The following is a 15,797-nucleotide window of genomic DNA, read 5'->3' on the forward strand; positions in this document are numbered from 1 at the left end:
CTTTGTATCTTGGAGAACAATTCATAAACCCAATTAAGAAGTTTATTGTTTTTTGTTAAAATGCTCAAATGGAGTATTTTTAGAATTCTTGATATCAGGTAGAATGTAATAGTCTTTGGCTCGTTGTCTTTATGATCATAAAATCTTTCTAACTTAAAACTGAAATGGAGAATCTGAATTGGAATTATGGGATCAATTCTTTCGAGCGTGACAGCATTTCAGTGGCATTGATGTATGGTTATAACGAGCCTAAAAGAAGGTCCTTTGTAAGGTAAAGTTTTATTTAGAAAACAGGTTTTTATCTTTTTTTTTTTTTTTTTTTGTGAGCCTTTACCATTTCTTTACGACTTCATTTTCCATGATAAGCAACAGTAGGTACTCATGTTACTGGACGCGAGAGACCGATTGCGTGACAGGCGGGTTGCGTGAAACAACCAAAGGGCCACTTCAGAAGGACTGGGGTTGAGTCAAAATTACCCATAGTGCATCACTAGACAAATAAACTTTCGTTTTCTTTCGTGAGGAATATTCAGCCTTTTGCTTGTCTCAAAAACGTCCATGAAAACCTAACGACGAACCAAAAATCAAACGCTTTGATAGGATCAGGAATGGCCATCCCACACGAAGTGCTGGCGTACGGTTGGATACCATTCACAGTGGTCGTTGTTGTAAGTTTATCGTTACTTAAGGTGCACTGTTTTGGTCACATGACATCTGCATCTTTTTGTATCGAAATCTGTAACATTTAGTGTTACGAATATCTTCATCTAGCTGCACATTGCTGAGAATGCAAGTTATGGGATGTTTTATGTATAACGCCATTTTATTTTAGAGCAAAGCATCAGTATCAAAGACAAACAATTGCTTCCGCAATGGTGTTATTTTATCAATCAATTGTATGCATAATGAAGTATTGGGTTATGAGAGTCTTATCCAAGGTATTCCTTGAAATGCCGTCAGATTCCCTAATAGGAAACAAGGTGGACTTCTCTGTTCGCTGCTTGTTTTAAATGTGATATTGCTTTTGTCTGAGTTCTCCAAGGGACATGTACCACTAACTTCATTAAATTTTTTTACCCAATGGAAATGAGTGCCTTAATTTTGAGTGTGTTTCAATTTTTCTTTAACAATTCTGAAAAATTGCCCAACTCTCAGCTAGTTGGCAGACTATGGCAGAACTTGACAAGACCTTGTGCAGGCATAGGCAATAGTGTCTTGCGAAATGTATGGTTAAAAAGGAAAAACTTGCATGGGCATCTGCAGTACTCTGCATACAGGACTCTGAGTCTGCAGATGATTATTCTTTGTGGCTAGTTCTACATAAAAAAAAATCCCTTTAAATTGCTAATCCAATATCTTTACTGTAGCCTACATCTTTTCCTCATACATTTATAGGAATGATTAACACTTAGTGTTGTATTATTTGCAGTTAATCTTGATTTTTTCATGGTTCTACATCCGTTACTATCAAGACCATGCTCAGTCTGAGGTGTCCTCTACACTCACAGCTATTTTGGCCCTCAGTGTTTGTCTTCTCACTGTTGCCCTGGTTCCTGTGGACATTTTCTTGGTTTCCTACATGAAAAATGATGATGGGAGCTGGAAGGTATATAAAATGTAAAACATATGAAAATCAAAACCACCAGAGCTTTTATGATATTCCAAAATCATGTTAAGACAGGTTTAATCTGATACATTCTCAACTGGCTCTTTTTCATATCATGTTTCTATACTGTAGACAAAAGTCAAAGTCATTTATTAGATAATTAATTCTAATTACATAGGCAATCTGAAATTCAGTTGCTCCTTTATTTGTAGGAGTGGAGTGACAATGAGGCTTTGAGAAATGACTTCAAGCAGACAACTGCTGTTGGATATTACGGTGAATTATACTATTAAATATTAATGACATTAAACCCTCATTCAAAAAGTCAGTTTGGATTAAGTGGTGATGTGTATTTGTGAAAACAGAGAATAGAAGAGTGATGTTAAAGTTGATTATTGGTCTTTGTACCATTAGATAATATGTTTAACTTAGAATGGAAGTTATGAAAGCAAGTGAAGTTAAAGAATAACAACCTGTTAGGGCTAATGAACCCAGACCTTGCAGTCCAATGTAAAGCTAACCATTAACCAGTCTTCTTTGTACATGCAGCTTTGAGAAGTTATGATGTTTTATGCTATTGTTTTGACTTGAATGCAACTACATGGAGATGCTTGTGAATTGCTTGTATTTCTTGTCTTAAATTTGTGATTTTATTTCATAGTGCTGTATTCCATGGTGGCTTTCTTAGCATTTGCAGTGATGCCATTCATGTATTTCTACTATGAAGAGAAAGATGAAGATGCCACTACCCGACAGGTATGAGAAGTTAAACAATACTTTGTATGCTTGCTTGATCAAAACTCTAATGGAAGATGTTTCTACTTTGTTTTGTTTCAGAGGATGTGTGGTGCCCTCAAGTACACCATAGGGTTTTTGATAGTTGGCATCGTCCTTCTCCTTGTTGGGTAAGGATCAGATTTGTGAATTTATTTGTAAATGTTGCTTCATATTTGATGTAACATATTATGGGATATTACTCAGAGTTTTCCATTGCAAGCTTGGCATTTTCTTCCAAGTTTTTATGTTTCGATTACAGCTTGTAAAATGGTAACAATATTGACAAAGCATTTTGATTTGCAGAGCCTTTGCACCCCTGAAGCAACCTTCAAAAAATGTGACACATTGGGACAAGAAGCTTTTGTATATGAAGGATGAATTATTGCACACTCACCGTAAGAAGATCTGATCATATGTATGATCTTAATTCAGGAGGGGATTTATGAGCTAACTTTGATGTTGCTTTGTAGAGGACATAATTCTGTTATAAAAAAATATGATTGTGGTATGATATTGACACAAATCAGCAGTACAAAGGCTACTTAATGTTATTTGTTTTTCCTTTAGATGGGGAAACTTCTTTGGCCCTGGTCATGGGCTTTCTCTCCTTCATCGGCATGGTTATTATGATCACATACACTGTAAGTATTTTATGCTTACCTTCACCCAAACTTTATGAATTTGAATTTGGAACAAGAAGAATTAACATTTATTAAAAAATGTATGGAGTAGTTTGGGTAATTCAGTAGTAACGTCTCTGTTTTGTTATTTTTCAGGCTTATGGCATGACTTCTTTGCCTTTTTCAATGCTGAAAGGATTCAAGAACTCCAAAGTAATTGATGTTCTAATACTTAACAATGCTTTATGTTGTCTGACACCAGACGTGTCTGCATCTGACTTTAGCCCTCTATTTGTCTCATTCTCCATCCCTTTTTTCTTTTCACTATTTAACTAGGGCTTGCATTCTTGTGTTATATTTTCCCGGACCTGTGTTCAACACTTGTATTCTTCCCCACACTTTCAGTAATTAAGAGCTACATTTTGTAAATTTAAATGGTTGTTTTCAGAAAGAGCATTTGGAAGTTAGCCAGGAACGTGAATCAGTAGAGGAGCGTGCTCGAATGATCCGTGCCAAGTATATGGATGGTCGTGCAATGAGCAGTCATGATAGGAGGACTCTAGCAAGGCTGGAAGGGGAGGAAAAACTTCTTGTCAGAAGAGAGAGACATCTTCAGGCAGCAAACCTTGGCTGGCTTAACAAGTGCCTGAAGTGCTGTCGTCCTTTTGAAGTTGTATTTGGAATTTTCTTTCTGTTGTTTGGCCTTCTGATCATTGTATCCCTGTTTCTTACCAGGCAAGTTTTGATTGTCAAGTCCTCTGTCATTGATTTACTGAACAAAACCCTTTAAACGAGATTTAAGTGTTAATTTGTTTAAAACACTACTTTTCCAGCTTGGACAAGGCCCTGAATTCATTGGGCTACAAAGCTGGTTATGCACTTTCCAAACCCCAGCTTCCAAATCCTATCAATATCATTATGGTGTATGCACAGAAGGTAACACTTTTAATTTTGTCTTTAAGGTTAACTCTGAGGAGAGATATGTTGAACACTTACCAGGAGTATAGGGCAAAGGAAATATCTGAGTCCCCTATAACAGTTCAAACCCCAGTTGCTTCTGATTTTTCAGCTGGATACTATAGTAAATGAGCTAAACAGAAAAATTTTAGGCAAGTCAGGCTAAACTTAAAGTTCATGTGTGGAGAGCATCCTTTACAATGTTAAGATCAAAATGTTGGAAGTATCCTGTAAGTATGTAGAGTAGGACATGTGGTAAAGGTTAGTTTGGGCTTTAAGAGAAAGGAAAATTTTAAACATTGATTTTGTCTTGAGAATGGGGCAAGGAAAATTTGCAATGTATCATAACTTGCAGTCTCAGAGTTTTGTAACATTATAGGTTTTTCCTCTGGACTACTGCTTGTTTGTGGCTATTGTCCTTTACTTCCTCTATTGCACCATGGCAGGAATCAGAGCAATCAGCATACGTTGCTGCTGGATCAAAGTATCCTTACAGTTTGACTGAATTTCAAATATTCAAGAAGACTAGGGTGATTTCTTTCATCCCTTTCCTAGAGTTTTGAAGATGGGATGGCCTAGAGGATGGGGATGAACTGGCTTTCCATTTTTCAGGAAAAACAGTGCTCCTTAAAAAAGTCATGTTACAGAATCTGAATAAGCTCCAGTGGCAGTAGAGTGCTAAGCATTGAATTACTTTAAGTAGAATTATTAAAATTTGACATTTATATGGATTCTTTATCATGTATGGTTCCAAAGATATGGTTTAACACCTTAGCCTCAAAAAATTGATATAGCAATTTAATAGGATGTACAGAGTAGTGGGGAGGGGGGTGGGTAAAGAAGAAACTAGAGACATTTTGTGGTCTTATTACAAACAGCATTTAAGCATTGTGTTATGTAATGTCTTTTGAAAAGAATGGAATCACGGAGGGAACCAGCTGAGACACTTTGAGAATTTACTTCCAAAAGAATGTCTGGATAGTTTTGGTTATGATCATTGAGATTCCTTTACTCACAAAACATAGCTTTATAAAATCCGTCCTCGCAAAACTATGCCTCAAGCTCTGCTGTTTTTGATTCTGATGTTGATACTGACCATGCTGTTCCTCAACATTATGTTGTTTACATTGGCTCCTCAGTATGTCATGTATGGGAGTCAACATTACATGGTCAGTGACCCCTTCAATTGCACTGTTTTTTTTGCATTGCCAACATAAACACAAGGAGACTTGGATGACTTTGAAATAGGCCCTCATACCATTTTCTTCAGAGGCAGGCCTTGAAATTGTGAGAAGAGCAACAGGACTACCCTCTCTTATAAGTTGTTTGAAACTTAAACAAAAAATGAAATTAACATGGCCCTGAGTTTCTGGACACATCTTTTCAAACTTTGCAGAAAGTTGATTCTTAACTTGCTGATTGTGGTTTATTGATAAAAATTGGAGTCATTTTGTCACTTTGTATTAGAGGCATGAAAAGCTAAAATTTAAAATGTGCTTCTAAGAGGGTGCTGTGTTACTATGGTAACCTTTTATGTTAAAAAAAAATTGAAGTTTTCACAATCAATTTCTAGAAAAAAACTAAAAAAGTGTGGAAGGTACAATCCTTGAAAGATTTGGTGCTTTGAAATAATATACCCAACCATTTTAATTTTTTTAATATTAATTTTGTATTTCTCAGGTGAAGACCCATCATACAGCTTACATCAATGGTACTCATGGTAATGTCACCCATCTAACAAATACCACATCTGTAACTACTGAAACCAAAGTCTGCTCCACTGATGTTCCTGAAGGTTTGTGTAGATTTTTTGATGATTTCAAGTCTCTTGTACAAGGTTTATCAACTTTCTATGTTACATACTGTGCAAGTATTAAAAAAACACTTAAGAGGTTACCTGGGTACTCTTCTGTCTTATGTCTATTTACCTGAGGGTGCTCTTAAGAGAGATACATGTCAAATAGGGATAGAAGCACATAGGGGAGGATGCTTGTCAAGGAATACCTTTTGCTGGATGCAAATGGCCTATAATCAATGGGACTTAACAGCTTATAACTAGGGGTACTTTGTCTTACAAGTGGGCTTTTATATTAGGGGTATTACTGATGTAGTTCATACATAATTATCTTTTCCCAAAACTTAAATGTTTTTTCCTGTTTCTATACAGATAAATGCCTGATGACAAGAGCTGCTGTATTTGTAAACAGATTTTTCTACAAAGTTTGGTTCTTTGGGGCTTGCTATTACTGGGGCACATGGCTGTTCTTGGGAGTAAGTTAGATACTGTTTGTTTTCGTGCATTCACTGTTGACCAGAGACCTGGAATTTTAGTGGCTTGTGTCTTTGACTCAGGATCAAGAGGTCCAGGTTTGAAACCAGCCTAAGATATTGTGATGTTGTTGAGCAAGAGGCTTCACTCTGGCTGTAGCCTTCCCCACCTCTGAGTATAAATGGCTACCAAAAACTTTTGGTTAAACCTGTTGAAATGGTTGGGGGAGAGGGGAGGGGGGGTGTAAACTGGCAACTGACTTACAATCAATCCAGGAGAGTGGCAGAACTGCCAGGAGGGGCTTTATGTCAAAATAACCATGATATGCTTCATGTAATGGGCCTGTTAGACTTGTAAAACTTGATGTTTATAAAAATTATTTTAAGGTGCAGCCATGGTATTAATATAATGCCATTAATTGAATACTCATTTTTTTGTGACAGATTTATGTGATTGGGTTAGGAGTATCCATAGCAAAGAAACGCAAGTCAGTGGTAGATGAGGAACTGGATTCCAGTGATGATGACTCAGATGAAGAGTTGATTAGTACTTAGAAGACACGACTCACAAGTTTGAGTTGAATTTCTTTAGATTTCAAATCTTAAATGGAGAGTAATTTTTACAGTCTCTTCATAGTTGTTTGGTAAAGGGGATAGTCAAATGTGATAACTTGGTTCCACTCCTGATTTGTTGAGAAACTTAATGCTTGCATGTGTTACATCTGTGCCAATAACCCAAGTTGCCATTGGCACAGCTGTGTGTACATACTTGTATGCTGAAATGATGCTCTCTTAAATTAGAAAATTTATTAAGCACTCAGTTGGCTGAGTTTAGCATTAACAACAACAAAAAACAAACAAAACTGCCAAGAAACCTGTTAAAGCCTATAGCTATTAAATTAAGCAAAGATGTGAAATGACACAATGTAGTAAGTTAAAACTTTTGTACAGTAGATTTATTACATAACACCAAAATATTAATTGTGAGAAAAACAATTAAATTAAACAACAATGTAAGGCTGAGGTATTTATTTTTCTTTATTTATTGATCTGACACATTGGTCATTAGTCATTGATCACATGTTGGTTAAATGACAGTCATATTGAAACGATACAGTTGTAAAACTTTTTGCAGCAGTGATTCATTCTGACAGTTATGCTATGGTATCCATTCTTTCTATCTCTCCTAGAATGTCATCATCGTTATCATCCATGTGAAAATCGCCTAGGTCATTGTTTGAGATGTTTACTATGTTATCAGGGTTGATCTCTTTCTTGACAGCAACCCTCCCATGTTGTATTCCACTAGGTGTGGCACTTCCCATTCTGGATGCCCCACCCTTTTCCTTCTGGGTGACCTGATGGCTCTCATCAAAGTATTGGTTTGGATGATTGATAGCTGAATCGGCCATAACCTGGTCATCCAATTGATAGGAAAACAACAATTTAAACCCTCTTACCAGTTAAATTGGTCATTTTCAGTATTTGCAAAGTTTACATCACACACCGGGCAGTTTTGCAGAAAAACTCTTCTAATGCTGATTAGGATCTCACTTGTAACAAGAGGACATGAATGTGTGATGCAAATTATCTGTAGTACTTGTGATACCTGTAATACTTTTAATCCAATCCCACTATCATGTACAAATATTACTTGCTTAAAACACTGTTAATCTTAGATTTGGTAACATGACTATTTACAATGTAACAATGTGATATTATATGAAAACAGTTGTTTATCCTACCCCATGAGTCAGTTCATAATATCTTGTACAGGCCAGTTGATAATGAGACTCTTTCACAAATGCCATTATCTGCAAAGAAAGTTTACATACTGCAAAAAGAGTTTACAAACTCAAGTTGCTAAATTGACTTTTACTTGATGTTACCTAATGTTACTTAATGTTACTTGACTAGAATAGTATTGGCTAATTGAGTACAGAGGGCTGATCAAACATTGCTCTCAGTGTGACAAAGAATATTCTGAGTTACCTCATCAACTCCTTTCTTGGGCACCCTGTATGCTGCTAGCCGCTGACGCAACAGATCAGCATCTGAGTGTCTGAATGGGCACCCTGTCAGCAAAGGATAGAATCAGCTTATCTCCAATGATGGATTATTGAAATAAAATATCAATCAATCAGTCACTCAATTGCTCTGGCAAAGGGCCAATGCTCAAAATGTCAGCTTTAAAACTCTTGATGGTGGCCAATTTACATTACCAATTCAATTGGTAATACCAAAATTATCTTGTTATACTCCCCCACTGACACAGCACTACAGTTTCTTTAGAAACATGTCCTCTTTAGTTAGTCAATTGGTCAGACAGTCAATCAGTCAGGAACTTGATCAATTCAACAATCAATACAAGCAATTCCTCATTAAGCCCTCATTAGATCTATCAAATTAGTCAATCAGTTAATCACTGAATTTTTGAATGAAGTAAGCAAGTCAGTGAGCAGTGATTGAGTGAGTCAGTCTATCAATCAACCAGACCAGTTAGTTACACATACCATGATGATCTCCAGGTCCTGGTGGGTTGGACATGATAATCTTCATGCAGCTGTATGGTGTGTAGTCAGCTCTTTTACCTTCTTTTCCATAGTTATGACGGATGTTGTATGCATATTGCTTGTCAAACTACAATGAAAAAACAACTAACTCTTATGACCAATTAACCTGTTCCTAACCCAAACATAGGTACATTGAAAGGGGTTGCCAGATAGAAAAAAACAAGATGATAACTCAACAGTTGAACAAGTCACAAAATGTTCTCCAACTAGCACTCGTACCTTGTCCACATCCATTAGTTTTGTGAACTCTGCCCTCCAGAAGATGAGTGCTTCTTCCAAACTCAGACCAATGCCCTGAAAAGAAACATCCAAGAAAGTTAAATATGTCACCCTCAAAAATATTTAATATCCCAACCAGCTTGTGTGGGAGTTTTACAGTCAAATTTGTCTTAAGCCTTAAACACAAAGGTAAATGTTTACAACTGACCTTGAGAAACAGGCCATACTGCAGACGACTGCCATGCTTCAAATGGTGATTTTCTTTAAGAGCTGTATGAAGTTGGCGCATACACAAAGGGTATGAAGTCCTTGACAACTGTGAAAAAAAAAAAGAAAAAAGAAAAATGTTGGGATCAATTCTGTGGAACATTGTAGCAGTTGGGTGGCATTGGTAAATCCCTGTTGCTTGATATTTGAGAAATACAAGCTTCAGTCAAAAGGAAGAGTGAAGAGAAATGTTTGGGTGTGTGATAAGTAAACCTTGATTGCTTTGATTCTCTTTTACCTGCCTTCACTTTGTAATTTATCTTTAAAACCTGTGCCACCTTCTCAAGTGATCAGATGCAAAATTAAAACTAATTGGGACATAGTCACTCATGCCTTGTCATGCTTGAGTTTGGTAATGTATATTTCCTTTGAGTACTGATTGGCTCCTGGCAATGTTAAGCTTTAGTCTGATAAGCTGTCATCATGACTCTGGTTTCAGTTATACATGTTTGTATTACACTTCATCTAAAAAATATTCTGGCATTGTCTTTCTTTTCACTGTTTTCAAGTATTATATGTTGCCATGGCAGATGAATTTAAATGTCTGTTCAAACAAAAATACAATCACAACTCACTCCATCAATCTGATCCAAAGTAACTTTGCCTCCTGCTATTTTCTTGAGGCTGTAATCTTGCCCCACATACTGTCGGCTGAACAAGAAAGTATGTTACTACCTGTTGATTTACTGTGGCATTTAAGTGGTTTTTATATTACGAAACCTGATGTAAACCCCCTGGACCATCCAAAGCACTTGGATAAAAAAAAAGTTGTGTTTTGCTTCCACTCAGTTTCATGGATAATGTAAGAGTCTTGCAAATGCAGAACAGAGAGTATCTTATCATGTTCGTTTATAAATGTACCTGAGGTTTGTTAACTTTGGTAACAATCTCTCATCTTCTTCCAGATATGGTAATGCTCTTGCAGTCATCTTAAGTGGAAATATTAAAAAGATTAATTTTCAGTCAGTCACTGTAACTTACTTGCTCAAACTGAGACATTGTTTAGCAGTCCAGTATGCCTATCACTAGTAAGACTATCACAACTACTAAGAAAAACAACTGTAATAATTTACTACTCACAGCCAATGCACGAGACAGCTGCATCCGAAATTCATTTGCGACAAGAGAGACAAGGTCATCTCTGGGGATAAAAGCTTTGCCCTGCAAGAAAGACACAAATGTAATATAATTTGGTCTGTTATTGTCGTGTGACTCCTTCAAAATGTAGCATTTTTTTAAGACTTATTACATAAACAGTATACCAAGTTAATTGAATGCTACAAGGAAGTTTTAATGATCTTTTCCTATTTTTCATATTGTCTTCCTTTTTCCTTGGATCATGAAAAGGCTCTAAGAACCCCTCCAAAAGGGTTCTTAGAGCCTTTTCAATGGCTTAGTCACACAATACACATAAAAGTAACAATTCTTATCCAATAAACATATTGGTCAAAAGTTGGCCGCCAACTATCATTGATGTAGATTTCCAGAAATATTGAAAATGATGCAGTGTTTGCATCTGATTCATTATCATTCATATCACATGTAGATCTGAGAATGAATATCAGCCTACACTTTTCAAGTTTTAATGGCCACAAAACTATCAAAAAGTCAGATAAAAATATTGCCTGGTGAGTACTGCTAAGCATCTTGATTGTAAAGAATATTTACATTTTCCAAGTAAACCTTCCTAGATCTCACAAGGTCAAGGGCATCAGTAAAAGGAACCTGAAATAAAGAAACTACACTCATCAATGGAAAATTTATTAAGGTGGAAGTAATGAAGATAGATTACTACTTTATTTACTTAGTGATCAGTTGAGACAATCTCATTACCAATTGGATAGATATCTTGTGGAGAAATTTTCACTGGAAGTTCCATAGATTTCCTTAATAATTTTGCATGAGGATATTTTTCACCTGTTTATTTTACATCATATGTACAGTTTAAGAAGAAATTGTAAACAAGATAGTCATTTATGGCAGGTAAACTGTTAAAGAGTGAGTAGAAAGTTCACCTTAAAGTATTCAGTAACCAAGACTTTGTCGATAGTAAGATGGAAACCTGAATTCATCAACTCTACTTTCTTTTGATTTTTCTCTTCTTCATCAATCTGTAGAAAAGAAGAGTATAAGTTGATGATCAATGCAAAGGAATAAAAATATTGAAATTCCCTCAATGGCAACAACAATGAGGCACTAATGATCACAAGTGAGTTACCACCCTCATATAAGATTAATGTGATGTCTTCTGAATTAAAGGTTTTGTTTTGAGGAACCATGCGAGAGGACAAGAGGACTGTATAAAAACTGCAATAAGGTATGTTCATGATTGCAAATCTTCTGCTTGTGATCCAAAATTTCCACATCATCAATTTTCTAAAGACTTGTCTTGCAGAATAGAACAACAATGACTGTACATTAAATATGTAGATTATTTACCACAACTCTAAAGAGTTTTAATGTCAGAATACATACAGTTTCATACTTAAGTCCATTGGCCAGAAGGAAAGCATCTGCCACCTTTGGATCAAATTTTGCCATTTCTATGAAACGAGATCTGACATAGAAAAAAAGGTTGATATAAATTTTTTTAGGTATGTCCAGAAAATGTCATTGCATTGTATGTCTAATAAAAATGGCAAAAAATAAGCCAAGCTGATTTAACTTTGACAAAATTTTGTCAAATATACCATTTTCATTACTGTGAGTAATTTCTGGGCATAATTGGTACAGCTCAGATACCTACCTAAATAGCTCAACCTCTTGTGACAAGAACCACCGTCTAAGTTCTTCCCTGGAAATAAAATCAATATAAAATTATATTTGAGTTTGTTTAAATTCCAAAAATTAAGATTTACTTCCAATTGCATTGTATCACAGAAGTACTTACGATCTGCAATATGCAAGGCGTAGAATAAAATGAGAAATGTGATCTTTCCTTCTCTCGGCAACAGTTGCCTGAGCCTCTCGATTCTATGAAAAGAAAAAAATTTGAAAAAGATTATTGTTTGTAAGGTATAGGTTCTCAAGTAATGTTAATGATGAACAAACACCACTGGAAAGTAGAATGTTTCAGTTACCTTGTGAGCTTTTTGCTCCTGTGGTAAGAACTTTTTAAGACTTTCCTTCATGGCAGTATTATATTGCTGTGAACCTCTTTTGTGACGTATCCCCAATGTTTCAACTTCTCTGAGAACTTTATGAAAAAATTTGAATGATATTTCCATGTGCTCACAAGCAAAAAAAAATAAGTTAAAATGACTAAATCAACTTGCTTTTAATTAAGACTCATTATAAATGCACAGATTATGTAATTTTCTAGAATAAGATCAGTTATATCACCATTATTATCATTGCAATCATTGTTACTATTAATACCATTACCATTGTGATAAACTTTTGTACTATTATCATTAGTATTATTATTATTATTATTATCATCACTGTCATCATCTTCAAAATCATTGTAGTAATAATAATTACTAAAACAATTAATAACATATTCAACACCAACAGTAGAAACAAAATTATTCACATCTTTTAAAATGTTATTATCACTGTTAATGTTAATATCGAAATGTACATCTCATGTGAATGAGGTTCCTTTGTGGTTTGCCTTGAAGCAAAAGGCGTAAAGCATATCTGTCAACCTACCCTGAAGTATCTTATCGACAAATTTTCATAAAATGACAAATGGGAAAGCTACAGTTGACAATTACTTAAGAAAAAATGAATTTCAACGTCGCAAACGTTTGATGCAGCAAATACCTTTCAATCGGTCAATTGCAAACTCCTCAAAGTCCTCCAATGTTATGTTGTCTGTAGGAGGAATCTTATACATTTGCAGACCGTATGGATACTTCCAGCCATTTTTGGTGCCTTCTAACGTTGGAATTCTGCTTCTCCGTTTCCTGCCACTACTGAATTGCATATTTCCTTCGAAATTTGCGTCGATCTGTAAAAGTTTGCGATCTAATCGATTATTATTTCGCGCCGAAATGCAACCAAGAATACACTAGTTCCGAGTTCCTCTCCAAGTTTACTCCAATTGCATTGTGGTCTTTTAAAACTATTGGCGGCCATTTTGAAGTTCGTTGTGTTCTCTGTCAAAAATAATTTAAACTTTTCAACCCTTAACCTTTAGCCCATCTTTAGACAAGTATTAGAAGCTTGAAAGAATAACGTGTTTTATTGGAGCATATGTCCCTGTGATCAAGGAGGAGATTCAAGGTATGGATGAATTCCATACCAGATTATATATAGGCAAATTCATTGTTTATGCTTTGACATCGATGGTAGCGTATTGTACTTATGCTGACTTCTGTGTATGAAAAATGAATTGTAGCACTTGACGCCCTCTATCATATCCATAGTCGTTTCAGTAGGAAAAGTGGAAAACATGGAAGATAAAACAGTCTTAAAATCAAGAAGATTAAAGAGAAAGAGTGAGGTAATACTTTCAGATTTTACCTGTGCTGAGATTTTTGGACACAAAGTGGTTGTTTACCCGATCTCATGCCGTGTAGGCTTAATTGTGAATTGTAGATTAACTCAGGGGGCTATGGAAATAACAAAAAGGAAATATCAAATATTTTTATAATCGCCCTAAAAAAGTTGACTTCAATGCTGAAGAATATTTACGGAGTAGTTTTGAGTTTTATATAAACAAGAGACAAATAGATAAAAAAAAATTGCAGAACTGTGCTCTCCTCACATTATTCTTTATTCTAGGAGGACTTAATAACCAGTGGCAGCCACAAGGAAAATTCACAAGACTATGACAGGTAACAGAACTAGTGATGGAAACAGTTTGGCATAACTCAAAATGATTTGGAACACTTGCATTATATTTCCTTTGGGTGTAATTATAAATGACTGGAAAGATATGCAAAACATTTATGTGAACGGCAGATTTAGAAATGAATATGAAAGCGATTTTCACAGTAATGAACACTACTTAAGAAGTAGTGAAAATAAGGCCTTAAAAAAAAATTTGGAGTGTAATCATCATCAGTAGCCAAGTTGATGTAAACTTAAATAATTGAGAGACAAATTGATCCTTGCATTCAAACTACAATCAAAGAAATTTCAGAAAGAAACCTTGAGAAAAAAATTTTGGCTCTTTTGAATTGATCTGCACTGGTGAAGTTAAATAATTATTTGAGAATTATAGAAAGTAAAACCTGATCAGGTATTTAATTTTTTTTCTTTTTTCATTTTTTGTGAAGGGCAAGACTGAGCTCCAAAATGAGAAAGATTAATCCTTCAAGTGATGATAACCAACATGGAGCAGAAAGCATGGCGAAAGGCAACATGAAGGAAAATTCTCTTGTCTCTTTGTGGGAGTCACCTAAATATATTCTAACAAAAGTTCGCAGAAGAAGTAAAGACAAGAAAAAGCCTATGGTACCTCCTCTGGGAAGCTTTAATGAAAACACAGAATTTACAGATTCTGCAACTGGATTTATACTTTCTCCTCAAGCTGAGAAACCTTACCAGTGTCACTTGTGTATTAAACAATTCAAGTATTTTAGTAATTTGAAATCCCACATGAACATAGTGCACAAGAAAACAATTGCACAGTCTCATATTGATAGCAAGACACCACGTCATGCAAATGGACAATTATTTCAGTGTGAAGTTTGCTTCAGGAACTTTAAGTATTTCAGCAACTTGAGAACACATAGGCTTGTTCACACAACTACAGAAATAAATGATGCAGTCTCTGACTAAAAAGTCTGTGTCATTTTTTAACTTATCACAAATGCTGTTTATTGTATAAACTGTTGTTAATTTAATGTGTTACATTTCTGTACCTCTGCAGAGGCAACTTTGCACAAAAGTGGTTGTACATGTTTAGCACACTTGTACATGTATACTATCTTTCATCCCTGGTTCAAATCTCATTTTCCTTGTCATTCATGAATCATGTGTCACTGTAACTGTAGAAATTTTTGTGCACACATTGTTAAAGAGCCACTGTTGATAGAATTACCAACACTGTTTCAAAATCTGGCCTGGACCTATGCTAAGATGAAATGTCAGATGGAAACTGACCTCTGGCCTCTTGCCTCTCAGAATCCCTACCCCATTACAATCTAGTTTGCAGCTAGTCACAGACCACTTTTAGGCAACTGAAACAACTTTTTATCCAAGATTCTTCCCATTTTTTGATTCCCATTTTCTTACTCAAGGGTATGTGACCCTCATTCTAGTAACTCTATTAAAAATGCAACTCCATCTAGTGTCATGTACAGATATAAAGAGAAAATTATCTAATTGTTTCAGTATAAATCTTCTAGATGTCCAAAACTAACCAAAAAGACAGGCCTGTGTTTTTGCTATATTTTTGTTTTATCAACCACCCATTTTAGACCATTCTCATTACTTGCCTTCAACCATCGAATGATGAGTGAGTAGTATAGCCCATCAGAGTGCTGCATTTGTGAATAGAACGCTTGGGGATTTTCTCTTACATGAAGAATCGATTAGCATTGTTGTCTTCCCAGT

The 15,797-nt window shown here is 35.5% G+C and overlaps 3 protein-coding genes across 7 annotated transcripts; 2 read left to right on the plus strand and 1 right to left on the minus strand.

Annotated features, from left to right (window-relative positions):
- The first annotated feature begins 509 nt into the window (after positions 1-509).
- Positions 510-7,003, plus strand: LOC131790747 (probable lysosomal cobalamin transporter). 2 transcript variants are annotated; one of them, XM_059108014.2, is made up of 15 exons: positions 510-668; positions 1,430-1,606; positions 1,819-1,882; positions 2,268-2,362; positions 2,444-2,511; positions 2,687-2,778; positions 2,951-3,024; positions 3,160-3,216; positions 3,452-3,738; positions 3,837-3,939; positions 4,340-4,444; positions 4,986-5,129; positions 5,641-5,755; positions 6,128-6,231; positions 6,673-7,003. In XM_059108014.2, the coding sequence occupies exons 1-15, from the start codon at positions 609-611 to the stop codon at positions 6,781-6,783; spliced, it is 1,656 nt and encodes a 551-aa protein (XP_058963997.1). In that variant the 5' UTR covers positions 510-608; the 3' UTR covers positions 6,784-7,003. The 2 variants fall into 2 exon arrangements, with proteins under 2 accessions (XP_058963997.1, XP_066018293.1); XM_066162196.1 differs by having other exon boundaries at positions 3,452-3,730; positions 3,829-3,939.
- Positions 7,004-7,253: 250 nt separating this feature from the next.
- Positions 7,254-15,770, minus strand: LOC131790746 (DNA primase large subunit). 3 transcript variants are annotated; one of them, XM_066162195.1, is made up of 18 exons: positions 15,680-15,759; positions 13,758-13,846; positions 13,056-13,242; positions 12,368-12,483; positions 12,178-12,260; positions 12,034-12,081; positions 11,763-11,844; positions 11,303-11,398; positions 10,956-11,012; positions 10,368-10,448; positions 10,149-10,216; positions 9,863-9,938; positions 9,229-9,336; positions 9,021-9,095; positions 8,742-8,868; positions 8,221-8,303; positions 7,974-8,042; positions 7,254-7,643 (listed from the first exon to the last, which is right to left on the minus strand). In XM_066162195.1, the coding sequence occupies exons 3-18, from the start codon at positions 13,216-13,218 to the stop codon at positions 7,383-7,385; spliced, it is 1,593 nt and encodes a 530-aa protein (XP_066018292.1). In that variant the 5' UTR covers positions 13,219-13,242; positions 13,758-13,846; positions 15,680-15,759; the 3' UTR covers positions 7,254-7,382. The 3 variants fall into 3 exon arrangements, with proteins under 3 accessions (XP_066018292.1, XP_066018291.1, XP_058963994.2); XM_066162194.1 differs by having other exon boundaries at positions 13,056-13,390; XM_059108011.2 differs by lacking the exon at positions 13,758-13,846 and having other exon boundaries at positions 15,680-15,770.
- On the plus strand, positions 13,219-15,023 carry LOC131790754 (zinc finger and BTB domain-containing protein 11-like). Of its 2 annotated transcripts, none has more exons than XM_059108021.2 (4): positions 13,219-13,517; positions 13,633-13,737; positions 14,019-14,071; positions 14,516-15,023. In XM_059108021.2, exons 2-4 carry the CDS (start codon positions 13,687-13,689, stop codon positions 15,018-15,020), a joined length of 609 nt encoding a protein of 202 aa, XP_058964004.2. In that variant the 5' UTR covers positions 13,219-13,517; positions 13,633-13,686; the 3' UTR covers positions 15,021-15,023. The 2 variants fall into 2 exon arrangements, with proteins under 2 accessions (XP_058964004.2, XP_058964003.2); XM_059108020.2 differs by having other exon boundaries at positions 13,220-13,517; positions 13,661-13,737.
- Positions 15,771-15,797: the final 27 nt, after the last annotated feature.

The sequence above is a fragment of the Pocillopora verrucosa genome, chromosome 2, assembly GCF_036669915.1.
Source record: "Pocillopora verrucosa isolate sample1 chromosome 2, ASM3666991v2, whole genome shotgun sequence".
NCBI lineage: Eukaryota > Metazoa > Cnidaria > Anthozoa > Scleractinia > Pocilloporidae > Pocillopora > Pocillopora verrucosa.